Source organism: Musa acuminata, chromosome BXJ2-2, assembly GCF_036884655.1.
Source record: "Musa acuminata AAA Group cultivar baxijiao chromosome BXJ2-2, Cavendish_Baxijiao_AAA, whole genome shotgun sequence".
Lineage (NCBI taxonomy): Eukaryota > Viridiplantae > Streptophyta > Magnoliopsida > Zingiberales > Musaceae > Musa > Musa acuminata.
In genome coordinates, this window is record NC_088339.1 from 23,467,636 (window position 1) to 23,481,855 (window position 14,220).

General features: G+C 42.8%; 3 protein-coding genes across 3 annotated transcripts; 1 reads left to right on the forward strand and 2 right to left on the reverse strand.

Moving 5' to 3' along the window:
* Nucleotides 1-679: 679 nt before the first annotated feature.
* On the reverse strand, nucleotides 680-5,138 carry LOC135605435 (zinc finger CCCH domain-containing protein 33-like). The gene is made up of 7 exons (XM_065095510.1): nucleotides 4,735-5,138; nucleotides 4,355-4,527; nucleotides 4,180-4,233; nucleotides 2,777-2,893; nucleotides 2,368-2,676; nucleotides 1,460-1,705; nucleotides 680-1,351 (listed from the first exon to the last, which is right to left on the reverse strand). Exons 1-7 carry the CDS (start codon nucleotides 4,799-4,801, stop codon nucleotides 1,031-1,033), a joined length of 1,287 nt encoding a protein of 428 aa, XP_064951582.1. The 5' UTR covers nucleotides 4,802-5,138; the 3' UTR covers nucleotides 680-1,030.
* Nucleotides 5,139-6,374: 1,236 nt separating this feature from the next.
* LOC103972619 (probable tyrosine-protein phosphatase DSP4) lies at nucleotides 6,375-9,861 on the reverse strand. The gene is made up of 5 exons (XM_009386971.3): nucleotides 9,185-9,861; nucleotides 8,980-9,073; nucleotides 7,046-7,103; nucleotides 6,905-6,948; nucleotides 6,375-6,814 (listed from the first exon to the last, which is right to left on the reverse strand). The coding sequence occupies exons 1-5, from the start codon at nucleotides 9,616-9,618 to the stop codon at nucleotides 6,638-6,640; spliced, it is 807 nt and encodes a 268-aa protein (XP_009385246.2). The 5' UTR covers nucleotides 9,619-9,861; the 3' UTR covers nucleotides 6,375-6,637.
* Nucleotides 9,862-11,037: 1,176 nt separating this feature from the next.
* LOC103972631 (endoglucanase 11-like) lies at nucleotides 11,038-13,909 on the forward strand. Its single transcript, XM_009386980.3, has 5 exons — nucleotides 11,038-11,283; nucleotides 11,362-11,574; nucleotides 11,671-11,871; nucleotides 11,958-12,212; nucleotides 12,875-13,909. The coding sequence occupies exons 1-5, from the start codon at nucleotides 11,068-11,070 to the stop codon at nucleotides 13,508-13,510; spliced, it is 1,521 nt and encodes a 506-aa protein (XP_009385255.3). The 5' UTR covers nucleotides 11,038-11,067; the 3' UTR covers nucleotides 13,511-13,909.
* Nucleotides 13,910-14,220: the final 311 nt, after the last annotated feature.

The window sequence follows — 14,220 nt, forward strand, 5'->3', positions numbered from 1 at the left end:
TCTGCTAACTGCAGGTGAGAATAAGACATCTAAACGAAGCGGTAGGTTCACTGACGGGTCTGCGCCGCTCACTGCGGTGAGAATAAGAAATAGAACATTTAATGATTTGAAGCCCAAAAATTATTTTTTGGACCACTTTTCATCTTACTTGCAACCGGTAAGCACACCGGGGGTATTCGTCCCATATTCTTTGGGATCATAATGGCATTTAACTGGCAAGCGGTATGTTCACCCACGGTTTCACATACCATCAGAGTCTTTTATAACAAGTTAATTTTTTATTATTATTTTTATTTAGATGATGTTCCTAAATTATTATAAATACCTATTTAAATCATAGATATATCAAATGAGTCTTAGCATATTTTGATTCTATTTGACTCATTTATAGTGTTTTAACACTCTGCCAAAAATACTATAACAGATCAAAATAGGTGAAAAAGTTTTAAAAAATAATTTGGATATTTTTCGAATTATGAGCACTGTTTAAAAAAATAAAAAAAAATATAATCATTATTTGAGAAAGAAACAAAAAAAATGAGGGTCCTTCTTCTAGAAAATCACCCTTATACTATACATCATGTCAATGATATGACATATTTTGCATTCAAAATACTTAAGACAGAACATAAATGGAATGCCAAGGTGTTTGTATTCTGCAAAGAAAAGCTGATGTGAGTGAAGATAAAAAGAAGCATAAATAAAGTTCCCAAATAAGAACAAATTATAGTTGCAATGACATCAACATAGAAACATTATTCTAAAATGCTTGATTCACATGGTAAACACTTGACATTCTCCTCATATGATTGTTCTCTTCTCAAAACGCTGACATCACTCCATGAAAAAGACAGAAAGAAATCTTACATTACCACCAGCTACTTATTTGTGTGAGCTGTTTCCTTCCTCATCACCTCTCAGATACATCTTCCAATTGCCAATTTGTCAAGAGAATGATAACCAAAAATGGTAATCGAGATGCCAAAATTTCCAGCCTAGAGCCATGCCAAAAACGGATGTGAAGCTGCCTCTAATCCGACTGATTTATGGATGACTCTGAATGAGGTGTGGTATGCGTTGGAGATGTTTGTGTACAAGGACTTCCATGCTCATTGTTATCCACACCCTGCATCTCACCAATTCTCACAGATTTGAACTCATCGGGTGCTATTGGGAAACTGCAGGATGAACTATCTGCTGCCATCCATGTAGATTTCGAAACCCTTTGGTGGGGAGGCATCACTGACGAGTCTGGAAGAGGGAATACAACCACATATGGGTGATCGAATTTACAAGATGCACCATATTTGCAGCTTCCGTATGCAGCATAGAATGTGCATGCAGGCTCACCCTTCGTGATCGTCAGATGTACATGCACATAAACATGGAAAACCATCAGATACTTAACGGTAAATAAAAGCATAAACACCAAGATTTTAAAGAGAAAAATGTTGATTACTGGTCTGAGAGGAAGTCCAAACGGTCCAATAGTGCATGCAGCTACTTGGATCCTCTCTTTAGGGTGATGGTACTTGCAAGAACTACCGTATTTGCAGCCCCCTGTTTTCATGTAATATTGGCATTCTGGTTGATCAGGTCTCTCTGGAAAAATGACTGCCATACTTGAACCTGGATCCGCATGATGCTTTGAGTTGGGTATGTGATCAGAACCAAGAGACTTGTGGGAGGGAATGCTCGCACTGCCCTGTTTGAAGAATTATATAGAAAATCTCATGTAACTTTCTTGATTAATCACAAATGACAGAGTCCTAGCAGTTTGGTGTGTTTGTGTGTTTAAATTGCCGCAATCCACCCAAAGTTACATTTTTAATTAGAGATGGACTAGGCAAATCTATATAAGCATTGTTATCTGCTATTTCACAAACTGATCAATCAAGCGGTCTTTATATATATATCTAATAGTTGGGTGTGTTTTTTCAACATGATACTAGGAAGAGGACAGGCAGTTGAACTTAGTTCAGATGTCGGTCAGGAGCTAATACCACAAAGTTTGAGCACATTTAAAGTTTCCAGACAAATGTAACTCGTATTAACGACAGCACATTACAAAAACCATGTAATCATAATCTGATCTTAAAAATGAATATGTTGATACCATATAAAGAGTTCAATTTTAAAATAAAGTGTTCCATATAACAACAAAAAGATGCACATGGAGTTAAAAAGTGTGTCATATTAAAAGCATTAGTTAAATTTAAAGAGAATCACTTAGCATCAATGTAGAATTTATCCGAAGCCTCGGTCCTGAGCTAATAAGAAATAACACCTCAATGTATCAACATTAAAATAAACAATGCAGGCAATCTAGTGGATTTCAATTCCTAATTCTAACTAATAGCTGCTTACCGTGTATTTGGTCCAACCCTGCTGGACGGGTGCGGTGGCTTGGGTGGATGGAAATACAAGGGGCATGCAAGATGGGAACCCTTGCATACTAGGATTGGTCATGTAAGGGGTCTTCAAGGTAGGCCATAGTGGAAGTCCAATCAAAGATGGTCCTCTTATTGGTGCAGAAGATCCTGTATATCCATACACCAAGGAGCCTGATATAGGAAACATGGTTCCGATACTCACAGGCTGAGGATGATTGAACTTGCAGGCAACTCCAAATTTACAATAGCCAGTTTTCATGTAGTATGGACAAGATTTTTCACCCTGTGAAACCACATCAAATAAACACGTGACAGAAGTCTCATCAATACATTATTCAAAATTAAGGAATTTGATAACCACAAGATAAAAAAATTTGTCGAACCTTGCGAATTGGTAAACCCAAATCATTCAATTGAAATAATTGAGCATCATGCTTGTCTTGTGGATGATAATATTTACAGGTTGCTCCAAATTTACAAGTTCCTGTTTTGAGGAAAAACTACAACAGCAAATCCAAATAAACCAAATGTCACCACAAAATATAGATCATTAAATCATATGCTATATAATAGATTAGTGATAGAATCATGAGAAATAAATGCAACTGATTAGGAAGGTCTACATCTGATTTGCACTACACATGCTATTGGTTAAAAGACATTAGCACAGCTATAGGTATGAGTTCCAGTAGAATTGAATTTTGCTCATGTGGTAATCTTTATATATTATGATCTCCAAACAAATAGGTACGCCCATTTTAGAAAGACTTGTGCTGTACCTTACAGAGTTAAAATTCAGAATGAGTTGAATTATATAATTACCTAAGGCTGATTCAAGCACCCATTATGCACAAATTCATTGTAAAGGCATTCGTGAAAGAAATATACACAAGATCACTATCATTTTGCCAGGTCTCATTAATCCTTAGCTATTTGCATCTTGGCAAGAATGAGAAGTTGCAATATGATGCTATAGCCAACTGATGAGAAATCCAACATTTAGATAAAAAAATCAGACATAGGCCTGTTTTTTATGTCAAAAGCATGATAGACTAAAACATCCTCTTGTACCATACTGTGTATATATATGGTAGTTTTGAGTCTTTTGACACAACAGAAACTATTGGTTTAGCAAACTAGATATGTTCCACTGGAAGCCCCAAGCATATTTATTTTGTAAGATATTCCATAACTGATTTTTTATATTAATTTTCTTAGAAGTATTGGTAACTTGAAGTTGTAGCTAAAACATTGTATAATGTACGGCTTCAAAGTAGTTTTAATTATTTCTGCTAGTACACATGGAAAAAGAAGCTCCTAACACAAAATCATTGAAACATTTTAGAGAGAATGAAATATTAGGAGGAATATTTTGCTTTAGAAAAGCAAACATGGTTTAATAGAAATATACTTTTCGATAATGAGAATAGTTTAGACATATCCAGTAACTTGAATAATTGAAAGTTTAATATAATAACTAGTATCCAATAAAGACTATGAACTGTGTAGGAAAATGACTTCCCTCATTTCTTACCCAAGCTATCATAGTCTAAGCAGTGGCAAAACAACCAAAGACAAATTACACCATTTTTTGGCAGTCTTACTGCCACATCTTAATAGCATAAAGCCAGCAGACTATGGTCATCATTTTAGTGTTGAATTCTATGGCCATGGTGCCAAAACAGGAATACTGAACTTAACAGATAAAACAGATGTCTCAGCACTACAGTGGTTCTCAAAATGAGGGATGAAACTATGGTATTTTTTTGGGCAAAGATAAATGTACCTGGCAGTCAGGTTGACCATCTCTTGGGGGAAGTTCATCTCTACACCGAGTTTCCTGGAGCAGAAGAATGAGTTAGAACAAAAACCAAATAATCCATCTCTAGAATCACTATTGATGGTAAGAAGCTTGAGCTGGAGGAACAAAACACTATCAACAGGAGTCCAATTGCTCTCACCTTAGCAGTGATGTTAGGATGGTTGTACTTGCACTTGCTTCCATAACTGCATAAGCCGGTCCTCAAATAGAAACTGCAGTTAGGTTCTCCAGGCCGGTCAGGATATGGATTCGGCTGCCCATCCGCACCCTCCCGACCATCCTCATCCTCAATATTTAAACGACTCATGGTTTCTGCCATCAAGAACCATCAAAACCCATCAAGTTTCCCTTTTTATCACACTCTGCTTCGTTGATCGATTCTTTGCATGTCTCATGAATAAAAAGGAGTCTATTTTAATCCGAAAAAGCAATCAACAACAGATTGATCAAAAGCAACACCACAGCAGAAAAAAAAAAAAAAAAAAACACCAGAGGGGATTGAACCGGGACAGAACCGACCTTCAAGTTTGCCCGGCGACGCATTGGAAGAGGAATCGGAGAGAGCATTGTGCCTAGCGCCGGGCATCGGAGTGGTGATCGAGCGAAACCCAAGATGAACCGATCGAAGCCAACAAAGATAAATCAACTCCTTCCCCCCCTTCAAACTCCTCAACTCGATCCCCGTCCGCCCTAATTCCAATCAACGATTCCACTCCCAAAGCGTGAAATTGGACGCAGAAGGAATTCCCACGAGCAGCTTTCCGACAAAATTTAGATCTCTGGATGATGCATCGAATCAAATCGTCGGTTCTATTTGTTACTCTCTGTCTCTCTCTCTCTCTCTCTCTCTCTCTTGGCTGCTTTCGTTTTAATTTACCAAATCGATACGCTGAAGGAATCGGAGGAAAAGAGAAATTTAATGGGGAAATGTGTTTATTATTATGTAGTGTATTTTGTTCATTAATTAGTGGATCCTAGAAATTAATTTTTAAGACGGGAAAGGCCTTAATTCTATTAATAGTTATTGAGGGATGAGGGAAGAGCGCGTATTAGTTGATGCTTTACTTATTTAATGATAATTAACACTATCTTATCGGATGAGATTAATAGAAGCAAGAACTGTCGTAATCACGTGACTGAGGCAACCGGAAGTGCTATTCATTCAGGAAACAGGATTCTTCACCTTGACGGAAGTTTCCGTCTCGGGCCCACTTGCTTACTTGAGCCCAGGGATTCTGAGAGGCCATGTTCTCTGTCTCCTGTATTGATCAGGACAGGGTATCCGTGCCAGTGCTACCGAGCTTACGGCATCTGGACACCTTGGTTTTGATCAGCTGTTTTTTTACACGTGGACAGTAATGGTTCGTCGTCTTCCAAGTTTGAGGCTCTGACGTGACGACAACGTTGCTGTTTGGTGTTCGACGGATCTACAAGGCGGTCACCGGTCCTCGCCGGGATCTGCTCCTCGAAAAGAACTCAGAAACCCCAGCACGCTTCTGGGGCCCAGAAACAGTAACCAGGCGGGTGCGTCAGGCTACGGCACCACGGTCACCGTTGGATCTACGGGACACCGTAATCCGACGGTTCAAGATCTCCGAGAGGGATTACCTGAACTTGGGTCAATGTTTTCAGTCTATTGGGTCAAAATACGTCAGGATTTTGACGACGTTTAAGTTGACCAATGGCATTTCCCTTGAAACAGCAACGCAGATGTCACGTAGCGTTTCTTTCTTTAACATATCTCAGGAAATCTTTGCAGGGATGCTGAGGATCCATATTTAAGATACGCTGAATAGGGCCACTTTGTGCAATGTGGGAGAGATTCTCCGCAGAGGATTGGGTGGTCCAACAAGATAAGTATGGATTTATCCATCCACGAATATACCGCAACATGGATGTGCAGTCAGAGATTTGTGGCCGGCAGTCATCGATTCTTGTTCTGGATGTTCCAGTGCATCCTCGTTTCTCTGCAAGGAAGACGTAAATGCTTGATTTCCTTCTCGTCCATCCCTGCTGGTGATGTCCACTGACGAGCGAAGCATATGAGATCATGGGATCCTGATCTCGAATCCATGCTCACATCTTAAGCTAGCTTGTTCCAGGATGGGATCAGGCTCAAGGAAGAAGAGGGTGGAATCTACCAAGATGATGACTGCAGCTTCTTGTTCATGGATCTTTTGCATTAATTTGTACTGGAAACAAGTTTGCATTTGAATCAGAATAATGAGACTGGACACACTCTTCCAGTTCTTGGACAACATCAATGAAGTGGACTGACATTTACACCTTCCTTCAAGGCAAAGTAAGAGCTGACAATGAAGCTTGATACTCCAGGGCAGTAGACTGTCTGTCCGATACTTGTAGTAGGAAGACAAAGATTTGTATCGCAACACATTGTCATCCATTCAGTAAAAAGAATCCTTTAACTTGAAAATGAGGCCTGAGAAAGTTTGAAGCTTGTGATATCGAATTGCTCCATAAACATTTGATCGGAAACTCTTGCTTTTGCAGCGGCAAAGCATCGGTACTCGTCGAATATTGAAGCAAGGCACCACCGCTGCAGTTTTCTTAGACATCCAACGACACAACCAGTTCGATGCTGAAAGCAGACAGACTGAAGATTATGATACTTCATGACTATGTTTGCAAGTGTACTGAGAATGATCTGAGAGAGTATGATGAGTTTTACCTTTCCTCGGTTGCAATGGATAAGGAGTGGGTGGTTTCTGATATCTACAATTCAAAGTTACAGTTCATGAAACGATTAAGCAGATGAAGTCCAAATGATGTTTGACAGATCTAAGAAAAGCAGTTTATGAACATTTTATACCAAGAACTACTTTGAGTGCTTCACGAATTGTATCTTCTGGAATGTTGGCAAAAGGTTCCTGCAGAGGAAGTGGCTCTTAATAGTATTCACAGAGTAGCTTAAACAGACAGTTTTAGCCAAGATGACTGGTGATGCTCCTATCATTATTCTCAGAGTTCAAGGATGACAGAAAATTAAATACTGTTAAATTACTCTGAACATTGTCATAGTTGCATGCCAAGTTCATGGTTTTAATATACCACTGAGTGCAAGATAGATCTAATTGAGAAGGCTGAACTAAAATTGTAAATTTTACATATTATTATGAAAACAAATGTACTTGTCTAAGAAGTTATCTTCAAGGTTGTAGAGATACACCTTCAATGCATTTACTTCCTACTGCTGCTAATCATAGTTCCATCTTAGATTATTGATATGTATCCTAACACATTAAATCCATTAAGCTAGAATTTAGTCAGCCAGTATGATTCATAACCTAGTCATGAGTATTGATCTATACCCTCCTTTTGTCCGACTACCCTCAATTGCCTTAAGCAACCAGTATCAACTATGAGTTATATGGTTGCTGGTTACAATGCCTGGTGATGGGTTTGAGAAGCCCTCTTGATCGGAGTTGCAGCACTACAACCACCATTTTCATGAACTAAACACTCCAATTACTAGAACATTTTCTAGATTTGCAGCAGCACTTTATTGCTGAAAACTCAAGCCTCACCTTTGGATCAATCTAGCTGCCAGAAGTGAATCACAGCAAAAGCTACTCAGTGGTTTAATAGTCTAGTTGATGCTGAGCAATTAGACTTCATGATCATTACTGCCTCATCAAGCGTCACGAATCATATAGGTTTGTACCTTTTTTTAGTGATGTTAAAACTCAGGGGTAACTTCTTTCATCAGAGTGGAGATGAACTTTTTTCTTAGAATCAAAGTTCTGTTCAAGTGTTTGCTTGTCTAAAAGACAAATTTCTAGAGCAAAAAATGGAAATAACACATAAATTTAATCTTTTAAAGTTATAAATCAAGGAGCATAAACACAACAGATTAGCTTCACCAGTGGAGAGCATGAGAAGAATAATTTTCATTGACTAAATTCGATGACAACAGACAATTAGCATTTACATGACTTAATTATGCCAACAAGACATTTTGATTTGTTGCTCAGGAAAATAAAAATTCATACAATTTGTTTATGATTCTGTAATACTTTCTGCAAAATTTATAATTCACATTTCTCAACAGTTTATTTTACGATACAAAATCCAATATAACTTCTCAATCGTAATGAACCCTTTTAGTTTGCTGTGTCTTGAATCTTATAAATAGAGCATCTTAACTCAGTCTTTTATGGAAAAGAGAAGACATAAAAATGACAAACAAGAAAAGTTTCTGTACATGGCTTCTCAGCTGTTAGAGGCTTTTATCTGCAAAGGAGGACCATCTCAGAGTCCTTGTGTTGTTTTATGCTTTGGGAAATAAGTTTTGGAGATTGTTGAAATACACAGAGGAAGCAGGCAGTAATGCTTTAATGGTACCAAATGGTAACTTGCCATCAAAATTTGCTCAAAGAGAAGAAAAAGGGGAAGTGAGAAGCAACAAATAGTAATGGTGGATATGTCATGAATAATCTGATGAACTATTGGAGCCTATCACCAACCTAACTGATGGCTACATCTAATACTGACAAAGATGCAAGTGTCTAAGAGAGAATGATAGAAGAGAGTAGCTCTCGGACCAATTTATGATCAGTGGGCATGGATGAGCTACTGAGTAGACCAGAAAGCACAGAGGTCATGACAGAGAAGAGAGGCTTCACATGTCTTCACCTGCGCCTACTCCGTGGATTAGCACACCAGCAGTACATCCAGAATCATAAGCAAGAAGAAGCAGGCATTTTGGTTGATCGATTAGGAGGAAACTGGGCATCAAGATCGCACCTTGTACCCGTCGATCCCGAACTGGAAAAGCCTGATTCCGTTGGCCCGAAGGAAATCGAGGTTGGCGTCCGGGTACGGCTCCGGGCAAAGACACCTGCAGCCCAAACCAGAGGCATCAAAACCCACAAGAGAAAAAGGACGCTTTTGAGCAACCAAAGAAGCGATCTTTCCGGGATCAAGGAAGAGAGGGAGGAGCTTCACGCACAGGACGGAGCGGAGGTGGAGCGCGCGCAGGAAGCCGAAGTTGGCGGCGTCTGGGAAGCCCGAGCGGAACACGTCATAGTCCACCATCGCGAAGTTGAGCGGCGGCACCAGCACCGCCGCCCCCGCGGCGGTCGGAGGAGGAGGAAGAGGGTGAACGGGTTCCGCCTCCGGCACCACCTCCTCCTCCCCCACCGCCACAGCGAGCGCTTGCTTGACCATCGACAAGAGAATATACCGTAATATTCTCCCCGCGGCTTCGCTGCTCTGTTTGGAGAATCTTCTGAAATCTTGGACCGACGAATGAATGGATGAACAGTTAAAAGGAAGGCAGCGGTACGACAGACGACCGAGTACGTTTGTCTTCTCTTCTCTTAGTGGTGACGATGACAACGATAACAATGGGTTTGAGGTCTGGTTTTCCATTCCTTGGATCATGCCTTCTTGCTTTCCAATTTCACCTAATTCTAGGAAGCACAGAGAGATTGTGGTGGAGGATCGAGTGTGACTCAGCAGCAATTCTCTGCAGTGGTCCTCCTCGGTGACAACAGAGCTTGTAACATTGCCGTTGGACTGTAGGCTTACGTTGAGCTGCGACACCAATCCTAGTTAGTTCACCATGAAAGATCTCGTAGAACCGAAAGGGATGCCATACGAGAAAGCAAACGAGAACTGGAAAGGCATAAAGTACATCCCACAGAATATGCTGTGACTTTGGATTACTTTAATCCTTCTTCTCTCCTCCACGTACCCTCTTGTGGCTGCTATTTGTTCTTAGTTTCTCTTCCAACAAAGCTTCGTATAATCCAGAGGAAATTTTGTTCTACATTGTATATACTGCCACATCTGTCATACCAACTTTTTGTGGTCGGAGTCTACTTCGACAACTCTGAATGAAGACAAAAGTTGAAGTCAACTCATCCGGAGATGTTTCTTCTTCTTCTTCTTCTTCTTCTTCTTCTTGTGCAGAGCTACATTATGATAACATTTGCCGAAAGATACACGAGAAAGTGATTCTGATCCATGGCGTTCTCTGATCCTATATGACCAGAGAACAACAAAATGCTCAACCACGGAAGGTATCCATCCAGCTGAAGCCTGCTCTGCTGCTGCTTTGCATGTGTTCGTCGGAATGATCGCAGCTGCTCAAAGCGCAATCGCACAGTTTGCAGAGAGCAGATACAACACAACAGGGGAGGATGCTTGCTTGGATGCATGGATAAGACAGCCTCCCCAGAAAAGACGGCGCAAAATTTAAAGGGCAAGCAGTGAGCGCGATAGAAGGACGTGGCTGCGGTTTCTGCATGCAGAGTGTAAACACCAAATCTAATCGCTTATCAAAGATAATTATGGATTGTGTTGGTGTAATCATTGTAGCTTACCAAAGGAGATGGATTGCTTAATATCCTCGTCCTTACAACCCATAGAGTGTTACTGTTTTAGGGTCAAGAACAGTAACTCTGGGAAGGAGATGGTTTGTTTCTGCATGCATGCACCCGTTTGTGGTGCACCCATCTGAAAGACTAGCAGAGACCTCTCTGTGGTTTGCCAGACGAAGCAGGCAGGCAATTAACCCAAAGATTTGGAAAGGAGAGTCCTTGGAAGTCAGGACAGAGTGGGTGAGTTGCTTGTTTCCAGAAGCATCCAACCTTATGATGGTAAGTATTAAACTCCCACTCCAAATAATGCATTGATTCTGTGTGGACCTTAATGGAGTCATGGGTTAGGGAAGGTGGGACTCACTTTCCATGTGACTCCCACATGTGTATTAGTAGTAGGTATTTGTGAGCCCCAAAGATTAATCAGCACCTTCCTCTCTCTCTCTCTCTCGCTCTCTCTCTCTCTCTCGCTCTCTCTTCCTCGTATGTTTGTGGGGACGGAAGGAAGATGCTTGGGAGTCATGTTGTCAAAACCTTTAGGATCCTGCCGATCTCGTTCGTAATTCTCCTTCTCCCTGCCGCCACCGGGGCTGCATACGACTACCGCGAGGCCCTGTCGAAGAGCCTGCTCTACTTCGAGGCGCAGCGCTCCGGCCATCTTCCTTATCACCAGCGCATCACCTGGCGCGGTCACTCCGGCCTCACCGATGGCCTCGAACAAGGAGTTAGTCAGCGCGTCTTATTCGTCTTCTTCTTCTTCTTCTTCGGTATCTTCATCTCATCGGTTCCTTTCTGAGAACAGGTTGATTTGGTTGGAGGATACTACGACGCAGGAGACCACGTAAAGTTCGGCCTGCCGATGGCTTTCACCATAACCATGTTGTCTTGGGGTGTCATGGAGAACGGGGATGCGATCGCGGCGGCCGGGGAGTTCGAGCACTCGTTGGAGGCGATCAAATGGGGGACTGATTACTTCATCAAAGCCCACACTCACCCCAACGTCCTCTGGGCCGAGGTATTAAGATCTTGCATGGCATTGCGCTGTTCATCAACTTCATGTCATTATGCCGATCCACATTAACCATCGGTTCTCTTCTTCTTCGTCGATTAGGTCGGAGACGGCGACACCGACCACTACTGTTGGCAAAGGCCAGACGACATGACCACGTCGAGACAAGCGTACAAGATCGACGCGGAGCACCCGGGATCAGAGCTAGCAGGAGAGACAGCAGCAGCCATGGCGGCTGCGTCCATCGTGTTCAAGAAGACCAACCCACGCTACTCTCACCTCCTACTGCGTCACGCCCAACAGGTGGGGTTCCACGCAACCACACACACCAACGCGCTCAGCATCACCAGTCTCCCGCTATAAACAGAACGCATCATTTGGCATTGCAGCTGTTCGAGTTCGGGAACAAGTACAGAGGCCGCTACCATCTCAGCGTGCCGGCGGCGAAGAGCTACTACCCATCGCTGAGTGGCTACGGCGACGAGCTGCTGTGGGCGGCGCTGTGGCTCCACCGGGCGACGGGAAGAGAGTATTACTTGCAGTACGCGGTCGACAAAGCGTACACGTTGGGCGGGGCCACATGGGCCATTTCAGAGTTCAGCTGGGACATCAAATACGCCGGCGTTCAAATTCTTGCGTCCAAGGCAAGACTTTTCGTGCCTCTTCTCCTGCTCACACCTTTCTCTATTGACCTCCTCACCGTCATCTCTCTACCTAAACGCGCTAAGACTGACGTAGAACTGATGAAATTATCGTGGGAATTCATTTAGTTGGTAGAAGACTTATTTGGAGGGGTAGATGAGAGATGATGTAGTCGATTCTCAACTAAATCTAGAAAGAGAGAGAGAGTCATGACGTGTTTCCGACGAGGTTCGCTCTATTGACTCATTGCGGACACCAATAGCTGAGGGAGTTGTTATACGGTGAGAGAAAGCGATGGAAGCCCGGTGGCTCGGTCAACCGACAATTGACCTGTAGACTAATGCTGACCATGCAATGGTCAGACGTAGGTCTCTGTATTCGTCAGAACTTGTAGCACAAGTAGGTTTGAATCACTCGTCAATGGCGATCCACTCTGACCAACCTGAGACCTCCAACTTTCTAACAATGAAGAGGAAATTGCTCTACAGAATTGGCCTTTGCAAAGTCTTTGAAGATCCCATGGCTTTGTGGAACAGTTCTAATGAATGAGATTAATGGAAGAACAAGATCAATACTTGACAACTGCTCTCCCCGTCAGAATCGATCCTAACAAGAAGCATTGAAATGACTCGTGGTAGTGACAAATCCTTGGCTTTTGTATCAGCTGCTGATGGAAGGAGGCGGAGGACGTGTTCAAGACCAGCAAAGAAACACACTGCAGCAGTACCGATCTAAAGCAGAGCATTACTTGTGCTCCTGCCTCGGCATGAGCAGCAACGACAGCAACGTGCGCCGCACCCCTGGTGGCCTCCTCTTCGTCCGCCGGTGGAACAACATGCAGTACGTGGCCGGCGCCGCCTTCCTCCTCATCGTTTTCTCCGACCAGCTCGCGCTGGCCCACGAAGATCTGCACTGTCCCCGGGGTTCGCTCAGCCCGCAGGAAGTGCTCTCCTTCGCCAAGGCCCAGTTGGACTACGTCCTCGGCTCCAACCCAATGGGCATCAGCTACATGGTGGGCTTCGGGCCCCTGTACCCCACCAGGGTACACCACCGAGCGGCTTCCACCGTGCCTTACAAGGAGGACAAGTCCTTCATCGGCTGCGCCCAGGGCTACGACGCGTGGTTCGGCCGGCAAATGCCGAACCCCAACGTGCTCGTCGGCGCCATCGTCGGCGGCCCGGGCGCCCAGGACGAGTTCAGGGACGTGAGGGGGAACTACATGCAGACGGAGGCGTGCACGTACAACACGGCGCAGATGGTCGGAGTGTTCGCGAGGTTTTCTCAGCCGGAGAGACGATGACAAGCTTCTGCATGCAAACAACACCACGCAGACACATAGGAAACAGGTTTTGGTTTTTTGAGCCCTTTATTTCCTCGTTGCCATTGTAGGGACGAGGATCTGTTTTACTGGGTATAAGCCACATTAGAGCTACAGAAACAGTGAAGGTAAAAGCAACACAGAAAGAGAGAGAGAGAGAGAGAGAGAGAGAGAGAGAGAGAGAGAGTGAGAGAGAGAAACATACAAGTTTCATGGTTCAGCAGTGAGTCCTTTGTGAGTGATGTGATTGATATGTTCTCTTGTTCTTTTCTGGTTGCAAGGGCCTGCAAGCTGAGATACCATACGACCAATCTTGCATGGCTTCGATGGCACTCTGTCACAGATGCCAAGCAATGATAGGGATAAACAGAATCATTTTTTCCTTAGACAACTCTCTGCCACTGATTTTAAATGATGATCAAGCAATTTTGTTGCTAATTTCTGATGATGATTTGGGATCATTTTCCACAAATGTGTACATATATATATATATATATATATATTCAATACCTTATCCATATGCAGTCTCATCCACCAACTACAGAGAAAAAAAATGTGAACACAGAAAACTTTGCTGTATATCAAACATTTCAAACTTCTGCCTGCTTTTAGATAAACATACCTCTTGTGCCTTCATATGATAAGCCACCGTAATCTAAATGTAATGCAAGTTTCTTTGATGGATTTCACTT